Source organism: Pelodiscus sinensis, chromosome 5 (genome assembly GCF_049634645.1).
Source record: "Pelodiscus sinensis isolate JC-2024 chromosome 5, ASM4963464v1, whole genome shotgun sequence".
Taxonomy (NCBI): domain Eukaryota; kingdom Metazoa; phylum Chordata; order Testudines; family Trionychidae; genus Pelodiscus; species Pelodiscus sinensis.
Window position 1 is genome coordinate 88371534 of NC_134715.1, and position 20790 is coordinate 88392323.

Consider the following 20790-nt stretch of genomic DNA (forward strand, 5'->3'; position numbering starts at 1 on the left):
GAAAAAGCTACTGGGGGAAAGCTGTTCTAGATTTGATCCTAACAAATAGGGAGGAACTGGTTGAGAATTTAAAAATGGAAGGCAGCTTGGGTGAAAGTGATCATGAAATCACAGAGTTCACAATTCTAAGGAAGGGTAGGAGGGAGAAAAGCAAAATAGAGACAATGGATTTTGGGAAGGCAGATTTTGGTAAGCTCAGAGAGCTGATAGGTAAGGTCCAATGGGAATCAAGACTGAGGGGAAAAACAACTGAGGAGAGTCGGCAGTTTTTCAAAGAGACATTGTTAAGGGCCCAAAAGCAAGCTATTCCGCTGCGCCAGAAAGATAGAAAATATGGCAAAAGACCGTCTTGGCTTAACCACAAGATCTTGCATGATCTAAAAATAAAAAAGGAGTCATATAAAAAATGGAAAGTAGGACAAATTACAAAGGATGAATATAGGCAAACAACACAGGAATGCAGGGGCAAGATTAGAAAGGCAAAAGCACAAAATGAACTCAAACTAGCTACAGGGATAAAGGGAAACAAGAACCTTTTTATAAATACATTAGAAGCAAGAGGAAGACCAAGGTCAGGGTAGGACCACTGGTCAGTGAGGAGGAGAAACAGTAACAGGAAACTTGGAAATGTCAGAGATGCTTAATGACTTCTTTGTTTCGGTCTTCACCGAGAAGTCTGAAGGAATGCCTAACATAGTGAATGCTAGTGGGAAGGGGGTAGGTTTAGAAGATAAAATAAAAAAAGAACAAGTTAAAAATCACCTAGAAAAGTTAGATGCTGCAAGTCACCAGGGCCTGATGAAATGCATCCTAGAATACTCAAGGAGCTGATAGAGGAGGTATCTGAGCCTCTAGCTATCATCTTTGGAAAATCATGGGAGACAGGAGAGATTTCAGAAGACTGGAAAAGGGCAAATATAGTGCCCATTTATAAAAAGGGAAATAAGAACAACCCAGGAAACTACAGACCAGTCAGTTTAACTTCTGTGCCAGAGAAGATAATGGAGCAAGTAATTAAGGAAATCATCTGTAAACACTTGGAAGGTGGCAAGGTGATAGGGAACAGCAAGCATGGATTTGTAAAGAATAAATCATGTCAAACCAATCTGATAGCTTTCTTTGATAGGATAATGAGTCTTGAGGATAAGGGAGAAGTGGTGGATGTGGTATACCTAGACTTTAGTAAGCAGTTTGTTACGGTCTTGCATGATATTCTTATCAATAAACTAGGCAAATACAACTTAGATGGGGCTACTATAAGGTGGGTGCATAACTGGCTGGATAACTGTACTCAGAGAGTAGTTATTAATGGTTCACAATCCTACTGGAAAGGTATAACTAGTGGGGTTCCGCAGGGGTCTGTTTTGGGACCAGCTCTGTTCAATATCTTCATCAACGATTTAGATATTGGTATAGAAAATACGCTTATTAAATTTGCAGATGATACCAAGCTGGGAGAGGTTGTGACTGCTCTGGAGGATAGGGTCATAATTCAAAATGATCTGGACAAATTGGAGAAATGGTCTGAGGTAAACAGGATGAAGTTTAATAAAGACAAATGTAAAGTGCTCCACTTAGGAAGGAACAATCAGTTTCACACCTACAGAATGGGAAGCGACTATCTAGGAAGGAGTACGGCAGAAAGGCAGATCTAGGGGTTATAGTGGACCACAAGCTGAATATGAATCAGCAGTGTGACACAGTTGCAAAAAAAGAAAACATGATTCTGGGATGCATTAACAGGTGTGTTGTAAGAAAGACTCGAGAAGTCATTCTTCCTCTCTGCTCTGCGCTGGTTAGGCCTCAGTTGGAGTATTGTGTCCAGTTCTGGGCACCGCATTTCAAGAAAGATGTGGAAAAATTGGAGAGGGTCCAGAGAAGAGCAACAAGAATGATTAAAGGTCTAGAGAACATGACCTATGAAGAAAGGCTGAAAGAATTGGGTTTGTTTAGTTTAGAAAAGAGAAGACTGAGGGGGGACATGATAGCCATTTCCAGATATCGAAAAGGGTGTCACCAGGAGGAGGAGAAAACTTGTTCATCTTGGCCTCTGAGGATAGAACAAGAAGCAATGGGCTTCTCCAGCAAATAGTTGTAAAGTTGGTGAAGGTTGTTGGCTTTGAGGAGGAGGATGTACAAGGAGCTGTTGGAGTCTCACGCTGCGTAACTGAAAATGAGGAACTGATTGAGTTGGCTCAACAACAGATATCCAAAGAAAGCAAGAATGACGATGATGAAGATGACGTAGGGTAGGATGCTAGGAGTCTGACAACAAAGAATCTAATTTCTTTGGATTTCGGGATGAGATGTTAGACATCCATTCAGAGCAGTGATAATTTTTTGTGAATAGTCTGCCAAAGTGTCCAAGGTTTTTAATGATGCAGTGGCTTGCTACAGGGAGATCAAAGATTTGTGCAGGAAGCAGAGACTGATTAAATCCTTTTTAAAGTCTTCTGAAACCAAAAAGCCAGCCACAGAAAAGCCAGCCCAAGAAAACCCAGCCACCTTCTCTAACTAAGTTTAGAGTAATTGACACTGTCATGCTGTAATATTGTATTGTATTTACAGTATTAAACTATTCAATGTGTTTGAATGGTGTTAGTAGGGCTCTATATTGAATGAAATATTTTATTGTAAAATGTGTACTGTATAACCTGTGACTGTATAACTTGTCATTGTACACTGTTTTGGCGAAAAGAGCATTGTAATAGGGGAGCGTGGTGACAATGTGAATGCATGCCCTCCCCCCCATTCCGTTATTCCTTGTACCAGGGAATTTTCCCCTACCTCTCTTTCTAGCCTTCTCTGATTTTCAGGGTTATACCTTTTTTCTTTCCCAACCAAAGCACACTCATGTTTAGTGTGTAAGCACAGTTGTCAATAAGCTCAGGTAAACATGGTAGCCAATGGTGCATGACATCAATTGTCTTCTGTTGATCTGTTTTAACAGTTTAATAAGAATTACTGTTCGCAGTCTTTTTCAAAACAAGGAATGATTTATCCATGATCTTAGTTGCAATTTATATGTGTGATGAATTCAATATATAAATTCAAAACCCAAGCCAATTGATTAATTAACCCATCCTAAAATCTAAACAGAATTGCATGATTGCTCAACACTGCTAAATAAGTTGTTTTCCCTTGTGTATTTTTCAGAATACTGTTAACACAGTACAGATGTGATCTCTCAATTACAGATATAATTCAGTCTTCTCAGCGTATTCTGAGGAAAAGCAGCATAATCCATTTTTTCCTAGACAGGATGTGACCTATGTACAAACTGAATGATTGTTTCAATAACCTCCTTCATGGTATCGCATTGTAGTTGTAAAATTATGTAGCTGTTTCCTTCAAAGCAAAACCATGGAGTCTGACATAATTTCAACTGAGCCTATTCCAATCAAAATATTTGTGAAGTCTGTGCCTGTCATGACAAAATCAGATGATTAGTTTTATGTGCTTTGATCAGTATCTTACAATCAGTACATATTAAAGATGGCAGAACATGAGGAACAGGATGTTTTTCAAATAAAAAAAGCCTTTAAAGCAGTTGGCCTAAATATTAATTTGTGAGGTGCTGCAGCTTTGATTCCCATTTTACAGTTAGGGTGACAGTCATAGAAATTAAGGAGCAACTTTCAAAAGTATGACCTCCCTTTTTTGCCTATAATTGAAAACCAGGAAAAAAATGTAAGTACTTGTACCAACACCTGACTTCATGTTTTTAATAAGGGAGAGGCATGCATGTTAAATTTCGGTGGGTTCAGCTCTTATCTTGCAGGTTACAAATGCACCCAAAACGTATCCACAGTGGGATAGAACCCAGCTCTGAATTCAAAGGTGGCGATCTTTCCCTGGGTAGGGCTCCCAAGGAGATCCTTACAGACCAAGGAATTCCCTTCATGTCCAAGCTAATGAAGGACTTGTGTTCCCTGCTATGTGTCTGGACCTTGCGTACATCAGTCTATCACCCCCCGACCAACAGTTTGGTGGAAAGATTTAACCAGACCCTGAAAAACAGGATTAAGAAGATGGGAAAGACTGGGACATGCTGCTGCCCTATCTCATGTTCGTGATCCAAGAGATACCCCAGGTATCCACCAGATTCTCCCCATTTGAACTGTTTCTCCAACTGTGAAAGAGCACAAGAGCCCAATGCATGTGTTACAATTGTCAGGCTACCACTTAGGGCCCTGGGCTGGAACCCGGAGCGAGTGGGTGGAACCAGGTTCCCCCCAACCCTCCTCCTGGGTGGTGGGATGCCAGCAAGGAAAGGAGGTCCCTTGAACTTTCTGGGGGGCTGACCTCCAACCCCCTGACTTGCCGATGATGAAAAGGGCTCTTCGAGCAGGGTAACCTTGCCTCTTCGGCAGTGGTAGGGACACCACAAGCCTCTGAGGCACACAAAAAACCCCACCAGGAAGCGCAGGACCCAGGGGCATAGCCCAGACATGCCACAATATATATAACATTTTATTGATATATATATGAAAAAACCCTACTCTACTTCCTATGAAAGCTTTTGAGCATCATGCTTTGCAACATGCAGTTTGACACCAGGTATGAGAAATACTGAGGGCAGTAAATGCCTTAAAATCTCCTCCCTTTGTTATGATTTATAAAATAAATCAGCTCCACCTTTGCATGCAACTTCTTTTCAGATTGTAAACTATGTTCCTGATCAGTGTCGGCACTATAGAAATAAAGGTGTACTCTGCACATCATGGGAGCAGTTCAGTGTCTTGCAGGATCAAGTGTACCGTTGACACTGTTGTACAAACACTTCAGAATTTTGGATTTTCAAAAACCTTATGAGCTGAAAGGTTTTAATATGTGAGAAGTACATTTGTCCTTATTAAAAATTTTCTAATGTACAGTAAAACTCCAATCGTCTGGCATCTGACAGTCCGGCACTCCTGATGGTCCGGCACCACCAGGAACCTGGAAGTGCTCCGGGCAGCCGGACCATTGGAATTGCTCTTCCCCCAGCTTCCTTGATTCAGCCGCTGCTAAAACTGACCAGCGGCTGAATCTGGGAAGCCAGAGGCAGAGCAGCTGGGGCGCTGCTGGGTAGGTCCCCTAGCGCTGCCCCTCGGGGCTGCAGGATCAACCGGGAAGCACCCCAGGTGTCCCCGATTCAGCCGCTGCTGAAACTGACCAGCGGCTGACTCCAGGAAGCCCGAGGCAGAGCTGCTCTGCCCCGGGCTTCCTGGAATCAGCTGCTGATCAGTTTCAGCAGCAGCTGATTTGGGGACACCTGGGGTAGAGCAGCTGGGGTGCTGCCAGGTTGGTCCCCGCAGCGCCGAGTTGCGGCGCTGCGGGGACCAACCCGGCAGCGCCCCAGCTGCTCTGTCCCAGGCGTCCAGATTCAACCGCTGTTGAAACAGACCAGCGGCTGACTCCAGGAAGCTGGGGCAGAGCAGCTCTGCCTCGAGCTTCCTGGAGTCAGCCGCTGATCAGTTTCAGCAGCGGCTGAATCGGGGACACCTGGGGCAGAGCAGCTGGGGTGCTGCCAGGTTGGTCCAGTAGCGCCGATGACCAACCCAGCAGCACTCCAGCTGCTCTGCCCCAGGTATCTCCGATTCAGCCGCTGCTGGTCAGTTTCAGCAGCGGCGGAATCAGGGACGCCTGGGGCAGAGCTGGACTATTGGAAGGGGGGGCCATGAGGGGTCTGGGGTGGCATCCCCCCCCACCTCAGACCCCTCATAGCCCCCCCTTCCGATAGTCTGGCATATTTGATAATCCAGCACCCCCTGGGTCCCAAAAGTGCCGGATTATCAGAAGTTTACTGTACTGTTTTACTTGTCCTGATTTTCTGTTACAAACACAAATCAGAAATAATGCACAGGGTTTGAGACTAGAATGAGGCTTTGCAATACAATTAAATCAGGAACTAGTTTAAAAGAAGAGAATAGTTTCAATTGAATCATGTAAAGTGGATAAAATCTTTACAAGAAAGATTCCTTGTTTCTTTAGAACAGCCAAATAAAATTTGCAATGCCATGTGTACTAATTCAACAAAATGTTCCTCTATTTGCATATCTGTCACTAATCAGTAACTTTCTCTGATCAGCGACTATACATGTCAGTCTACAGATTAACTTCACAACCTGTCCTCTGTGTGTAATATAATAATGTGGTGAATTGAGTATAATAAGTTTATTGTAAATACTTCCATTTAATCATTCTCTAAACCACAAAGTAGCTAGAGGACAAGGCTTGAAAGCAGGTTGCCTTGCACTGTAATGCAAACAAACAAAACTATTAAGGGAGAGGCATGAATATTATTGTTCAGTAGATGTTCACTGACCTGAATTTTTTAGGTTGGTTGGTTTAATTTTTTTAATGTATGGATGCTTGAATGGTATTTGTGTTGACAATAAAAATCACTCTGTGGAAGCTTTTAAGAACAGTTTACACAAATCCCTGTCAAAGATGGTGTAGATATATTTGGTTCTGCCTCCATACTTTGGAGACCACTTTTGAACAAGTAAACTTAACGGCTACATCTACACTGGCCCCTTCTCCGGAAGGGGCATGCTAATTTTCAACTTCAGAATAGAGAATAGTAGGAATAAGAGATCCTCCGGAAAAGGGCTTTATTCCAGAGGATCGTGCCAGTCTAGACGCTTTTTTCCGGCTTTTCCCCAAGCCGGAAAAAAAGTGGCGGCCATGTTTATTTAAATCCCGCGGGGGATATTTAAATCCCCTGCGGATTTCCCTATTCTGAAGTTGGAAATTAGCATGCCCCTTCCGGAGAAGGGGCCAGTGTAGATGTAGCAAACTGGTTTGAGGCAGTGAGAGCTCTGGTATTGGAATGCAGGAATCATTTGCTGACCATCCAATATATAAAGCTGCTGCTATTTGTTTAGATGTGTACACTCAGCTGTTAAAAAAGAGCACTTACCCCTTGAGATAGGGTCTCTTGCACAATTCCTTACATATCCAGCTATAAAACAGACCATTCCCATTCTCCTCCTTGTGACTGGGCGGCTGGCCAGAGGAGCTGAAGGGCTGGATGGAGGAGAAGCCGCCGAGGTGGGCAGAGATGCCAAGGAGCTGGCCAGAGGAGCTCCAAGACCAGATGGAGGAGCCGTGGAGCTGGGCGGAAGCCCCGAGGAGCTGAGTCAGGCGGAGAGGAGGAAGTGGCCCAGGACAGGCCACACAAGCCCGCGGGTTGGTGAGTTAAGGGGGAATCCCCACCAGCCGAACAGGCGAGGACTCTCTGTTCTTAGGGTCCTGGGCCGGGACCTGGAGTGTGGGCAGGCCCAGGTCCCCCTCCCCTCCAGTGCTGACAACCTCTCTCCAGCTAACGGGGCACATTAAGCTGGGGCTGAGGACCAAGGGACCTCGATACTGGACTAAGGTCGCTGGTTGAGCACGTGGGCTGATGGGGGGGAGGAAAGGATCTCGGAGTAGTTAGGATTTCTAGTGAACGCAGGGGTCTGTCCTGATGATGGGACCCTACAAGGTCTGAGGCACACGCTCCAGGACACTCCTCCTTTATTCAGCATATGAACAACCATACCTCTCAAACTTGAAACCAACTAACATGAGAGACAAGCCACTGAAATGAAAATCATACAACCTGTATTTGGTTGCACATCATGCACGAAGTGACACATTAATGTTTTAAATAAGGAAAAGCAGTTTTTCAAGCTGTGTGCATTAGGTAAACCCATTTTGCAATGTATAATGGGTTAACTGATGTACGTGGTGGATGGTGGCCTGTTACAAATAGTAAGATGAACATTCTGAAAAATAGGTTTTATAGTTCTTATGTACTGTAATGCAATATACCAACAACAGGTGTTCCAGGTTTTGGCTAGTTGGGGCCCAGTTTAGAGGAGAAACCTTTGCCAAAGCTGCTGTGGGGTGTGGCTGGTCTTCTTATGGGGCCTCAGTGTGGGGTTAGGTGCAGACACCCCATACACATAAGTCCTACAGTTAATGCATACTGTGGTATAGTTCATATTGCCTCATACACCAATCCAACTACGTCTGGATGCTTTTGCTCCATAGACTAATACCAGCTGCCTACTCGTGTGTTCCCTAGGGTGCGAGACACCTTGCTATCACCTTCACTGAGGATGACGGTGTGCCTTCTGGGGCGGGCAGTGCCCCAGTTCCACTGGCAATGGAGCCACTGGCAACACAACGTCCCCTTGCTAGGCCTACGCAGGCCCTACTGTCTTGCTGCAGCTTAGCGATTAGCGCACACCAACCTTCCAGTGTCTCCCTGAAGCATGGAGTATGCAGGGATTGATTGCTTCCAATGAAGTGGTGCACCACAGCTTACTGCTTCGCCTTCAATCACTACTGAACTTGACACATGTAGATACGTTTATAGTGAAAGCAAGAGAGATTATTTAGCAAAGTACAGAGTCCAGTGATAGTAAGTAGAAGCTTTGGATACCAAGGGTTACATATTAAATAAAATCATAGCAAGCATTCTAGGGAACAGATTGAATTACCAAGACATTGGCTCACCAGTGCTTTCCAGCTAGGCTGTGACACCTTTCTCATGAGACAACTCATACTGTCAGTTTATGTCCTAAATGAAGGACACGGGTGGGGGATGTCACGTGGTACCTTAGATATATTAGGCCTGTCATTTCTTCTTATGTATAAGCATTCCTGTGGATTGTTTTTTGTCTTTCGCTTCCCTCTCTTCTCAATCTTCTGATTAGCTTCAGGCTCGGTATTCAAATAACTCACCAATGTGAAGTGGGCCATACACAATGACCAGACAGACATGTCTGTTATCCCCTGTCTAAAAGGAACCAGTTCAAGGACTGGTGACCTGCCTTTCCTTAAGGACATTACTGTCAGGATAGATGGATAACTTTTTAATATTATCCTTGCATACATTTCACAATGATTACAATGACCAGCAAAGTAGAAGAGCACTTACATGCCACTCTTTGAAGAACTAATGTGCACATACCTGACCAGGGATCCCTGTAAAACTCTATGTACCCCCTGACTACATCTAGACTGGCATGATTTTCTGCAAATGCTTTTAATGGAAGACTTTTCCGTTAAAAGCATTTGTGGAAAAGAGCATCTAGATTGGCATGGATGCTTTTCCGCAAAAGCACTTTTTGCCAATCTAGACGTGCTTTTCTGCAAAAAAGCCCCAATCACCATTTTCGCGATCGGGGCTTTTTTGCACAAAACAAATCTGAGCTGTCAACACTGGCCCTTTTGCCCGAACGGGAGCAGCATAGTATTTCCGCAAGAAGCACTGATTTCAGATAGTAGGAAGTCAGTGTTCTTGCAGAAATTCAAGCAACCAGTGTAGACAGCTGGCAAGTTTTTCCGCAAAAGCAGCTGCTTTTGCGGAAAAACTTACCAGTCTAGACACAGCCCCTGTGTTCTCCCTCAGTTGGTACCAAGAGATTCCAGGATTATGGCTGCCAACTAATTCCAATATTTCCTCTCCCTTCTCCCTTCTCCCCATCCCCTGTGTTCTCCCTCAGTTGGTACCAAGAGATTCCAGGATTATGGCTGCCAACTAATTCCAATATTTCCTCTCCCTTCTCCCCATCCCCACCTTCAGGGCTGCTGCTACTATTGATCCCTTTTCCCTTCTCTCAGAAGTACAGAGAGGCTAGTGAGCCCTGGAGCTGCTGAAGTGGAGATGACAGACTGGATAGGAGAGGAATGAGGTGGGAACAAGCTATGGTGAGAGAGGACCTCTGGATGAGCAGGGAAGGCAGTGGGAGGGAACAGATCAAAACAATTCAAGGCTGGATTTGCTGACTGTTTCCTGTTGTGGATGTGATGCAATTGCACCTTTCAGCCCTCCCCTATTCCTGTCAGCCTCTGGGCAGCTGTTCCTCACAAACCTCTTTGGCAGCAGTAGGGGAGACAAGCAGAGAGACCCTAGCTACAGGTGGGGCATATTCTCCTCCTCTCACCAGCCAGCCATTAACCCTTGTCCTGCAGGACACCTGTGTCTGATAGCATGCACTGCTTTTAATACCAATACAGCTAAAAGCTCTGAGACTAACCAGCTAAAACATATTTAAATTCTCCCTCAACAGCTTTCCTATTCCCTTGCAGTTATGGACAACAAATGGACCTTATAATGTATCTTATATCCTCGTTAGCCTGTACCTCTTGTGATCAGGGGCCATATTTGTTGCTCAGCAGACAAATTAGCTCATTTAAAAGTAGCCAACTGGGTGCGAGCTTGCAGGAACCCTAATGCCACTAGCTGCAGCCACAAGCTTGAAGGAGCAACTTCCACCTCTCAAACCATAAATCCAGAGTGAGGATGCAGATTAGTCACAGTGAAACCCAAGAATCAGGTAATAGGAGTCATTAATAACCTGTGAGCTGTAGGAAAAGTAGTGGCAAATATTCAGCCTTAGGAATTGATTATATTTTTAAAGTTCTTTTATTTATAGGCTCTCAAATTAAAGGAAGACTAAAACCATCTTTTATGGGCCCCAAACAACAAATACTTGTACAGTATGAGCATGCTAAATGGAATGTCTTTCCTGTTTCAACTATAATTTCTTGGTCCTCTGTGGATGCTGTACTCCAATATGATTCTTAATTATATTAAGTGGCTTGCAACCACTATAGCTGCTGGCAATGGAAGGTAGGAGATAGCTAGATGCTTTTTCAAAGTGACTTTATCACCTCATAAAAGAATGCGCAGCATCATACTTTATCCCCTCATAAAAGAATGCATGGCAAACACTTTGTGTTTTTCTACAGAATGAAGTAAAAGTAGTTTTTTAATCTATTACTCTTACCTTTGTTAATTTTATTAAAAAGGGTCTGTAGTTTGTGGTTGCACAAAAAGAAATCTATAGCACTTGAATATTAGCAATAGCAGACTCCTTGTTGATGGCCTGCCCTTAACAAGGTTCAACAGTCCCTGTCTCTTAAAGCTATGGGGGAAGGGATCCACAAAAAACTATGAAAATTTAGTTATGAAATACAAAGTGGGGAAGAACTGGCTAGGGAGTAGTACTGCAGAAAAGGTTCTGGGGTTTATGATAGATCACAAATTGAATATGAGTCAGCAATTTTGCTGTTGTGAAAAATGCAAGTGTCATTCTGTAATGTATCAACAGGCATGTCATGTGTAAGAAATAAGAGAAAATTGTTCCACTCTATACTGCATGGGTGAGCTCTCACTGGAGTTTTGTATCCAGTCATGGATACCATACTTTAAGACTGATGTAAACAAATTTGTGAGAGTCCAGAATAGAACAACAAAAACAGAGGTTTAGAAAACCTGACCTTTGAGGAAAGGCTGAAAGGAATGGGCACGTTTAATTTGGAGAACACTGCACGGGTGAATATAACAGACTTCAACTATGTAAAAAGTTGCTCTAAAGAGGACGATGACCCATTGTGCTCTGTGCCCATTAAGGGCAGACAAGAAGTAATTGGCTTAATTTGCAGCTAGGAAAATTCAGGTTAGATATTAGGAACATCTTTCTAACTATCAGGACAATTAAACATTGGAACAGGTTATCCAAGGACTATAAAATCCCTATGCTTAACAAGCGGTCAGATACCTGTGATGGATGGCCAAGACATACTTCATCTTGCCAGACCTACATTTCAATGATTGTGAACATGCTTATTGTATTTGCTGACAAAACTATTTTACACTTTTTTTTTAAAATAAAAAGCAGCACTAGTGCTCACAAAATGTGAATTCAAATATTGCCTTGCCTAGATCTTTACTCATTTTGGCCCAGTTGTGCTAGTCTAACTTCAGTGGCACTTGGGTGAATAAGTGGATAGCACAATGAGATTTGCTGCATAATCTAAACCTTTCTATGTAAAAATCAGCAGCTGCAAATTTTGTTGGACTTGTTTGACTCCCTACCAGAGATTTATGCTGCAGGAACCCTCTATAAGTAACAAACTATTGGACTCTGATTCTGGTCTCAAAGAATCTCTTTTTTTCATTTGTTGTACAGTGCCTAGCACAGTGGGGTTGGTATCTGTTACCACAGTACAAATAACTATAACATGGGATGTCTAAAAGCAAACACTAAAGAATTGTGGTGAATCTGAGTCAGCCTCCTTGCTGCGGTCATGCTGTGACAAATCCAATTGTATTGACATCAACTGTAAGATTCTTACTGATATCAATGGAAGTTAGATCTGGACCTAAGAAAACATACCTAGAATGTGATCGTGCAGTTTCAGTAGTAATTGTCTTGAACTTCTGAAATGAAAGCAAACTTTTAAATGGAAGCTGACCCTTCTGAGGTAGTACAGTGTGTTAATTCTTGCAGTGGGTTTAAATTGCAGCAAGCAAGGTTTAGGTTGGACATTAGGAAAAACTTCCTAACTGTCAGGGTGATTAAACACTGGAATAAATCGCCTAGGGAGGTTGTGGAATTTCCATCACTGGAGATATTTAAGAGCAGGTTTGATAGACATTTATCAGGGATTATCTAGACCAGAGTTTCCCAAACTGTGTTCTGTGGCCCGGTACCGGTCCTTAGGAAAAAAATACCGGGCCTTAGAACAATTTTTGAGAGAGCCTGCCTCACTGCCAAGATAAATGCCGTGCTGAACTCCCAGTGTCAACGGAGGTAGCGCGGGCTTCCTCTGCGGTCGGGACAGTTCTGCAGCTGTGGGCCAGGTCCAGGAAGTGCACGGGCTGCTCTTCCCCCTGCCCCAAGAGCTGGTGCAATACCTAAAACGCCGGTCCATCGCGTGCTGGGAACTTTGCTCCCCTGCTGCCTTCCTGCGCTCAGGGGAGTGGGTGGGAATCCGGGACTCTGCCGGCTCCAGCTGCTTGGGCGGTGCGTGCTGCCGTGGGGAGCAGAGGAGCAAGGCGCGCGCTGCCCAAGTGGTTGGGGCTGGCGCTCCCCCTGCGCAGGAAGGCATCAGGCATGCAATGGACCAGTGTATCAGGTACTGCGCCGCAGTTTGGGGGACAGGGGAGCAGCACACGCACTTCCTGGGCCTTGGCAGCTACAGGATCCCCAGGTATCAGTCCCTGTCCCCTCCCCCGCCCCCGACTCCCACAAGAACCCTGTCCCCTGCCCCAGCACTCACTGGCACCCTTCCCCAGAACTCTGTCCCAACACCCACAAGCACAGTTGGGGCCACATTAGTGAGGTTTGAGGGGTCCGGAGGGGTTGTGTTTTTGTATCTCACTTGTGTGGCACTGACTGACTTTTCTGTTGGCACTGGGGGCTTTGGGAGGACCAGAAACAATTTATTTGCATATTCATCATTTGCTTAATGAATATGCAAATAAATGTTACTAGTCCTCCAAAAGCTTGTGAATGGATTTACTGGTCCCCAGTATCAAAAAGTTTGGGAACCCCTGATCTAGACAATACTTGGTCTTGCTGTGAGGGCAGGGGACTGGACTTGATGATCTCTCAAGGACCTTCTAGTATTCTATGATTCTGTACATTGGACAAAATTCTGTTATTGTTTAGCCATGAAAATTGCAGCTGTAACAGCTCTAAATATATTTGGAGGATCACTTCAAATACATTTATCCAAACATCTTGCTCTGTAAATCTTGCAAATCAGAATAAAGATATTGCTGGTACTTCCCTTCCTGTGGCAGGAGCAGATGGAAAATCTAGTAGTATTTGGGTATACTTGCTCCCAGGAAATACCAAGAAGTTTGGGTCTGAGGCTGTGTGGTCAGAGGTGTGAACCTATTTTCCTTTGGTTATTGGAACATGTCCACACACTGTAGCATAATCCAAAACCAAGTACTTCACTATAAGGAGCTGGCTCTCGATGTATAATGGTGAAAGAGTAATGGGTATGAGCAGCAGGTAATACCATGTGATATTTTTCCACAGTAACAATATTATCTGGTACTCTGCATTTAGCAGAGAGTAGTGTGTGACAGAACAGCTTAGCAGAAACAATTCTCAGATACCCAGTGATGTAAGAGATCCTTTCCTGTTGGGGCCAGCCTGTTGTGGATCTGTTTGCACACAGGTTCAGCAAAAAGTGTTGTTTTTGTTTTTGAACAAGAGTGAGAAAGGAGAGTCAGTCCATCTTAGATGCTTTCCTAACGCCTTCAAGAAAAAAAAAACCCTATATGGGTTTTGATCTTTCTACTAATTCGGATGGTGAAGATAAGACAGGACAAAGGACAGCTGATAAAAGAGCAACCCAGTTTTCACAATGAGCCAAAATAAAGCTAATACCATTTCAACACATGGCCAAAACCAAGCTAAACCCTTAAAAAAAAAAACCCAATCCATGTGACAGGATCCCCAGGGGTACATTTTGCAGACCCACTCACGACTCTGAATTCTAGCCAGTTGCTTCTGGTGAATCTGCCTGGCAGCCACCAATCCATGCTGCAGAAGGAGATAGTTGTTCTCCTGCCCTATGGACGCTACAATCTAAACAGACAAGAAAAAAAGGATTGCTATCCCTGTTTTACAGATAGAAAATTGAGGCCCAGAGAGATTTAACCAATATGGCACTGTTCTTCCCTTCCCTGAAGTAGTCCACCAGCAGCCAGGGAATTCCTCTGCTAAGGGCACTCCATTGTGCTATTGTAGGCAGTCCTATCCTGGCTCTACAGCACACTCCAGGGCTATGTCTACACTTGTGGCTTCTTGCGCGAGTAATAAGCAAATGAGGCTAAGCATGGAATATTGCTGAGCCTCATTTGCATACCTAATGAGCCACCATTTTTTTCAGAAGAGGCTCTTGCACAAGAAGGAGTGTCTACACTGCCCTTCCTTGCGCAAGAAAAACCCTCTTGCGCAATGCCATTACACCTATTACTTGACAGGAAGAATGGCTTTGCGCAAGAGGGTTTTTCTTGCACAAGAAGGGGCAGTGTAGATGTGCCTTCTTGTGCAAGAGCCTCTTCTGAAAAAAATGGTGGCTCATTAGGTATGCAAATGAGGCTCGGTGATATTCCACGCTTAGCCTCATTTGCTTATTACCCCTTGGCTATGTCAAGACTGGCATGATTTTCCTCAAATGATTTTAACGGAAAAGTTTTCTGTTAAAAGCATTTGCGGAAAAGAGCGTCTAGATTGGCACGGACGCTTTTCCGCAAAAGCACTTTACGCGGAAAAGCGTCCGTGCCAATCTAGACACGCTTTTCCGCAAAAAAGCCCCGATCACCATTTTCGCGATCGGGGCTTTTTTCCGGAAAACGAATGAGCTGTCTACACTGGCCCTTTTGCGCAAAAACTTCATGCAAAAGGGACTTTTGCCTGAACGGCAGCAGAATAGTATTTCCGCAAGAATCACTGATTTCTTACAGTAGGAAGTCAGTGCTTTTGCGGAAATTCAAGCGGACAGTGTAGACAGCTGGCAAGTTTTTCTGGAAAAGCGGCTGATTTTCAGGAAAAACTGACCAGTCTAGACAGAAGCCTACAAGTCCTAAAGGAGCACAGGACAAAAATACCCAACATGCAAACAGGAGTCAAATAAGCATAAAGGAAGTCACATTTCAGTAGGATTATCCTGGAACTCATTTCAGTTGTCAGAAGGCATCTATGAACCGTTCCCCTTGTGTCTGGACCTGATGTCACAGCAGCATGGAAGAATTCTTCATCTGGCTCTCCAGTTTCTCCAGCTGACAATCTGGGCCAGGTGTAGGCAATAAGCGACCCATGTGACTGATGCGGTTCACCAATGTTAGCTCTTGGCAGGTGGAAAGACACTTTATTTACCTGAGTGTCCACCAGTATTACCACTTACCGTTCTTGCTGGCTGTGGTTAGTTGTTCTCAGCCAACTTGTTTTGTTGCGGAAATCTGTAAGGCTGCTTGGAAGCTAGTGGCTACATTTACTAAGCATTATGTTTTGCATTTGGTGTCTAGAGTGAATGTTCCATTTGGTAGAGCTGCAGTTCGATTGTTATTTAATTATTACTCTTCTACCTCCTGATTTTCTAGCACTGCTTAACAAACTTATCTATAAGAGGGACTACAGAGAAATGCTCAAATTAAAAATGAAGTTTACATGCTTTGACCTGGAGTTCTTTGAGATGACCCTGCATATTCTCTTTGGGCATGTCTACACTAGGAAATTATTTTGAAATAGCTCCTGAAATAATTATTTCAAAATAAGCTTATTCCTCAAGGAAAGCTGGAGTACAGATTTTGAAATAACCAGCCCCTTACTTCGAAATAATGGGCTTGATAGTGTGGACGCTCCACTTATTTTTTTTGAAATAAAGGGTGTTAATTCAAAATAACTCCCTAGTGTAGACCAGGGCTTTTATGGGCTTAAACTGCAATGGGCTTACACTGCAGTAAAAGAGGTTTAGGTTGGACACCAGGAAAAAAGGTCCTTTCAGGGTGGTTAAACACTGGAATAAATTGCCTAGGGAGGTTGTGGAATCTAAGTTTTGTGGATCGCCATCACTGGAGATATTTAAGAGCAGGTTAGACAGATGGTGTTTGGCCCAGCAATGAAGGCAGGGGACTGGACTTGATGATCTCTCAAGGTCCCTTCCAGTTTTAATGTTCAATTATTCATGCTGTATAGCTACTACCACAGCATGTATATAATATTCCAAAAAACATGAAACATAAGGTAAAATACCACATACCGTAGGCCATAAAGGACTGTTCCATCAGGATGTAGTCTAATCATTCGATTTTTCACTGTAACCCCATGAACAAATGACTTTTTGTCATTTTGGAAGTATGTGTCTGGCACCCAGAGCTGGTCAGCTACTCTGTTGTCCAAAGTTAGGTTCAAAGGTATTCCCGAGTAAGACAGCCTTTTGTCTCTCCAGGACTGCTGGAAATACATTGTGAGTGTATAGTCCTGGAATCAAAAAAGAAAGTGTCTTTTAGTAGTTGTGTGTTTTGCATAATAGGCCATATATCCATAATTTGAATGTTGATCATTTAAGTTCAATAATTAATTTAATATTAATAGCACTCTCAAATGTTTAAAGCTCACTGAAACTTTGTAGCAAATATAGATCTCCATTCAGTAGTCACATCTGTGACTCTTGAACTGTATATGTTAATGTTGAGTTTCCTTTTATTTACAGCTGATGAACTGAAATATCCTTTCAGCTACTGAAAACTGCAATAGACCTCAGCATCTCCTGCCACATCAAATAGAGCAGTGGTTCTCAACCAGGGTACAGGTCCCCTTGGGGGGTACATCAACTCATTTAGGGTGTGTCTAGACTACCTAGTTTTGTCGACAAAAGTGGACTTTTGTCGACAAAACTATACCAGCGTCTACACTACCGCTGAGTTCTGTCAACATAATGTCGACAGAACTCAGCAGTTTTGTCAACGCTGGTATACCTCATTTTACGAGGCATAACACCTTCTGTCGACAGAACTCTGTCGACAGAAGGTGTTATTGCCTGTAACATTGCGTCCAGACTACGGAGTTCTGTCGACAAAGCAGTTTGCTTTGTCGACAGAACTCAATGTGTCTGGACGCTCTTTGTCGACGGAAGTTTTGTCGACAGTATCTGTCGACAAAACTTCCGTCGACAAAACGCGGTAGTCTAGACGTACCCTTAGATATTTGCCTGGTTTTACTACAGCATAGGTTCCCAAACTGGGGTGTGTATCTCCTGGAGGGCGTGAAGAAATTCCAAGGGAGGGTGCGAGGCAACCCAGCCCTCCCATCATTCTCTCCACCTGAAGAAAGAGCCTGCGCTGGCGCTGCCTCCTGCGAAAATGGAGGTAACGCTGGATTTCTGCAGCATGAGGGGAAAGTCCTGCAGCTGCACGGCAAAGCTGGCATCTCAGGAGATAGACGGGCTGCTCTTGTCCTGCCCCAAACAGCCGGTGTGTTTCCTGAAATGCTGGATCTGTCATACTGCCGGGTACTTCTTCCCCCTGTTTTCTGCCTGCATGGGTAGAGGGGTGGGGGTGTAGGAGTCCTGGAACCATGCCAGCTCCAAATGCTCAGGCAGTGTGCCGCTGCGGCGGGGAACAGAGGAGCAGGGCGTGCACTGCTTGAGCAGTTGGAGCTGGCACGGTCCTGGGACTCCTATTCCTTCCTGCCCCCATGCACAGGAAGCAGTGGGAAGGAAGACTCCAGCAGTGCAACAGACCCGGCTTTTCAGGAAATGTGCCTGCTGTTTGGGGAAGGTGAAAGCAGTGCACGCGCTTCCTGAGACCTAGACATAGCGCAGAGCTGTGGGACCCCTAAGTACCAGCCGAGCTGTCCTGTCCCCTCCCCCCTGCCCAGACCCCCATGAGTACCCTGCCCCCTGGCTCAGGCCTCCACGAGTACCCTGTTCAGGGCCCCACCAACGCCCTATTCCCTTGCCAGATTCCCACCTGCACCCTGCCCAGGGCCCTACCTGCTCCTTGCCCCCTGGCTAGACCCCATCCAGCATCCTGCCCAGACACCACCAGCACCCTGCCTCTGCCTCGGGGCCAAACACCCACCAGCATCCTGCTCCTGCCCCCTCCCTCCTGGCCAGACACCTACCCCCAGCTTGCTTCTGTACCCTATTTTCTACCCAGATACTGCACTCCATACCTATCCCACTTACTGGCAGCCCTGTCCCACACACTGGATCCCTCATTTTTGGCCCCATCTCAGAGTGTAGAGGGACCCACAAATTCCACTAACCCTGGAACCCCAGAAGAGTTAATCTTTCCTGAGGCCTTGAACCTCAATCCTACCTACCCTCCCTGAATGTGGCTGGGGTGCCAGGGGAGGGGGATGTCTCAGTTGGGGCCACATCAGTGAGGCTTGGGGGGGAGGGGCTTGGAGTTGTGTTTTTGCATCTAACTTGTGTGATCCCTGACTGATTTTTTTTTTCTGTGGGTCAGTGACCTCTGACCCAAAATATGTTCCCTGCCCCTCCCATAAATAAAGACAATGCTGAAACATTTGTGTTGGACATATTGTATTTAAAAATGAAGCCTGGCCAAGAGGGCCAAGCCCTGGCCGCAACATCACAACACCCCTGCATCCTCCCCCACATAGCAACCGTGAGCCCATCATACACCTTAACCCCCTGTCCTGAGCCTCTCACATCCCCAGTCCTCTGCCACAACACTACTGCACAATCCACACACTGCTAATCTGTGTCCTGAGCCCATCATACTCCCAGCCCCCATGTTCTGAGCCCCTCACACTTCCCAACCTGAACTCCTGCACCCTCATAGCCACAAGCATGTGGTCTGCTCAGCACTCCAACTCTCCATCTGATCCCAACACTTTCCAAGCTGGAGCCCCCTCCCTCAGTCAGCTGCCTATTCTTCACCTCCTCCTGCACCCAGATTCCCTCTCAGAACTTGCACCTTTCACCCCTTCCCACACCCAAATTCCTCATTTCAAAACTAGGATTTGCCAACTTGTAAAGAAAATGCAGCATCATCCTTCACATTAAATTTGTTTTTTCTATTTCTTATGTTAAATTACATTTTTATTAAATTTTTGCACCAAGAAAAACTATTTGTGTTTATTTTTAATTTTAAATTACGAATTGAATTTTTTGTTAAAAGGGGGGGGTTGGATGATAGTAAAGAAGAGGTGGGGAGGCATGAGGGTTTCTCAAAAATCAAAAAGGGGGCATGATGCTGAAAAGTTTGGGACACTGTATTACAGGATATATAAAAAGCACTAGCCAAATCAATACAAACTAAAATTTCATATAGACAATGGCTTGTTTGCACTGCTGTGTATATACTATACACTGAAATGTCACTACAATATTTATATTCACATTGATATTTTTTTATATGGTAAAATGAGACAGTAAGCAATTTTTCAGTAATAGTATTGTGTAACTATTGTATTTTTATGGCTGATTTTTATAACGAGGTTAACTTGGGGTTTGAAATGAGATTAAGTTGGGGTATGTAAAATAAATTAGACACCTAAAGAGATACAGTAACCTGGAAAGGTTGAAAGCTACTGAAATAGAATATTTGGCACTCATGCAGTAGGGAGTAACATTAAGGGACTATAATCCATAAATCATGTGATACATATCGTTTAAGGTTTATTCTCAACCTGAAGAGAGCTGCTTTTGCCTGGGGCTATTGCTGAGCTTTTGTCCATGTTTTCTCTCAAATGCCACTCGACAACAACCCAAGAGAGCTTGCTGGTCCTAAAAAGGGTTAAATCCAGCCCTGGGAGAGCCTGTAGCAGATAGCAGCCAATTAGGGTCCAGCTGAGGGCTGTATAAATGAGGGTTCCTGGAGGGGAGGAAAGTCTTTTTTTTATTCTTGTTCCAGCTGTGGAGCAGGATGGACCTAAGCTAGAGGCTTCTTAATACAGAGCAGAGCAGGGCTGGAGAAAGGCAGGCAGATCTGGGAAGCTCTGGCCAGGTAAGCTGCAAGGCCTGAGGGTACCAGGGATGCAGCCAGAGCAGGACAAAACAGCAGGTCTACACCCCTTGCAGATGAGTGGCCATTTCACACTGCAGTTTGCCCCTGAGGTAAGAGTTTAATTGATGACTGGTGGTGGATCACTGAAATAAGGTGGGTATAAGGGCTTTGGGGTTCCCTAGGAGCGAGGACCCCAGAGTGTGGGGGCACTATAGCAGGGCAGTACCCAGAGGGGAGGACACTGCAATCTGGGAAGGATCAGGGTCCTAATGCAAAGTGGTAGAGAATAAAAGGGAACAGTAGTACTCCAGAGCTGAAGACCTGATTCCCTGACTTTCCAGCAGGTGGCACAGCAGCAGTGAGTTGCAACCTGTTACATAGATATGTAAGAATGACTTTGGTCCTGAGACTGGTGCATTTTTCTGGGCCTGAAAACAAAGGGCTTGTCTATATTTAAAATGCTGCAGAGGCTCATGAGAGGACCTTCTGTCCTAGTCCATGACAGCTCATTTTGCTTAAGAGCC

At 44.6% G+C, this 20790-nt stretch overlaps 1 protein-coding gene across 4 annotated transcripts in view; it reads right to left on the reverse strand.

Moving 5' to 3' along the window:
* Positions 1-20790, reverse strand: part of GABRB1 (gamma-aminobutyric acid type A receptor subunit beta1) — a 246551-nt gene that overhangs the window by 93478 nt on the left and 132283 nt on the right. For all 4 annotated transcript variants that reach the window (XM_075930483.1, XM_075930481.1, XM_006111940.4 and 1 more), the window contains exon 4: positions 16549-16769. In XM_075930483.1, coding sequence (XP_075786598.1) covers positions 16549-16769 — 221 coding nt within the window. The remainder of the gene's footprint in view (positions 1-16548; positions 16770-20790) is intronic.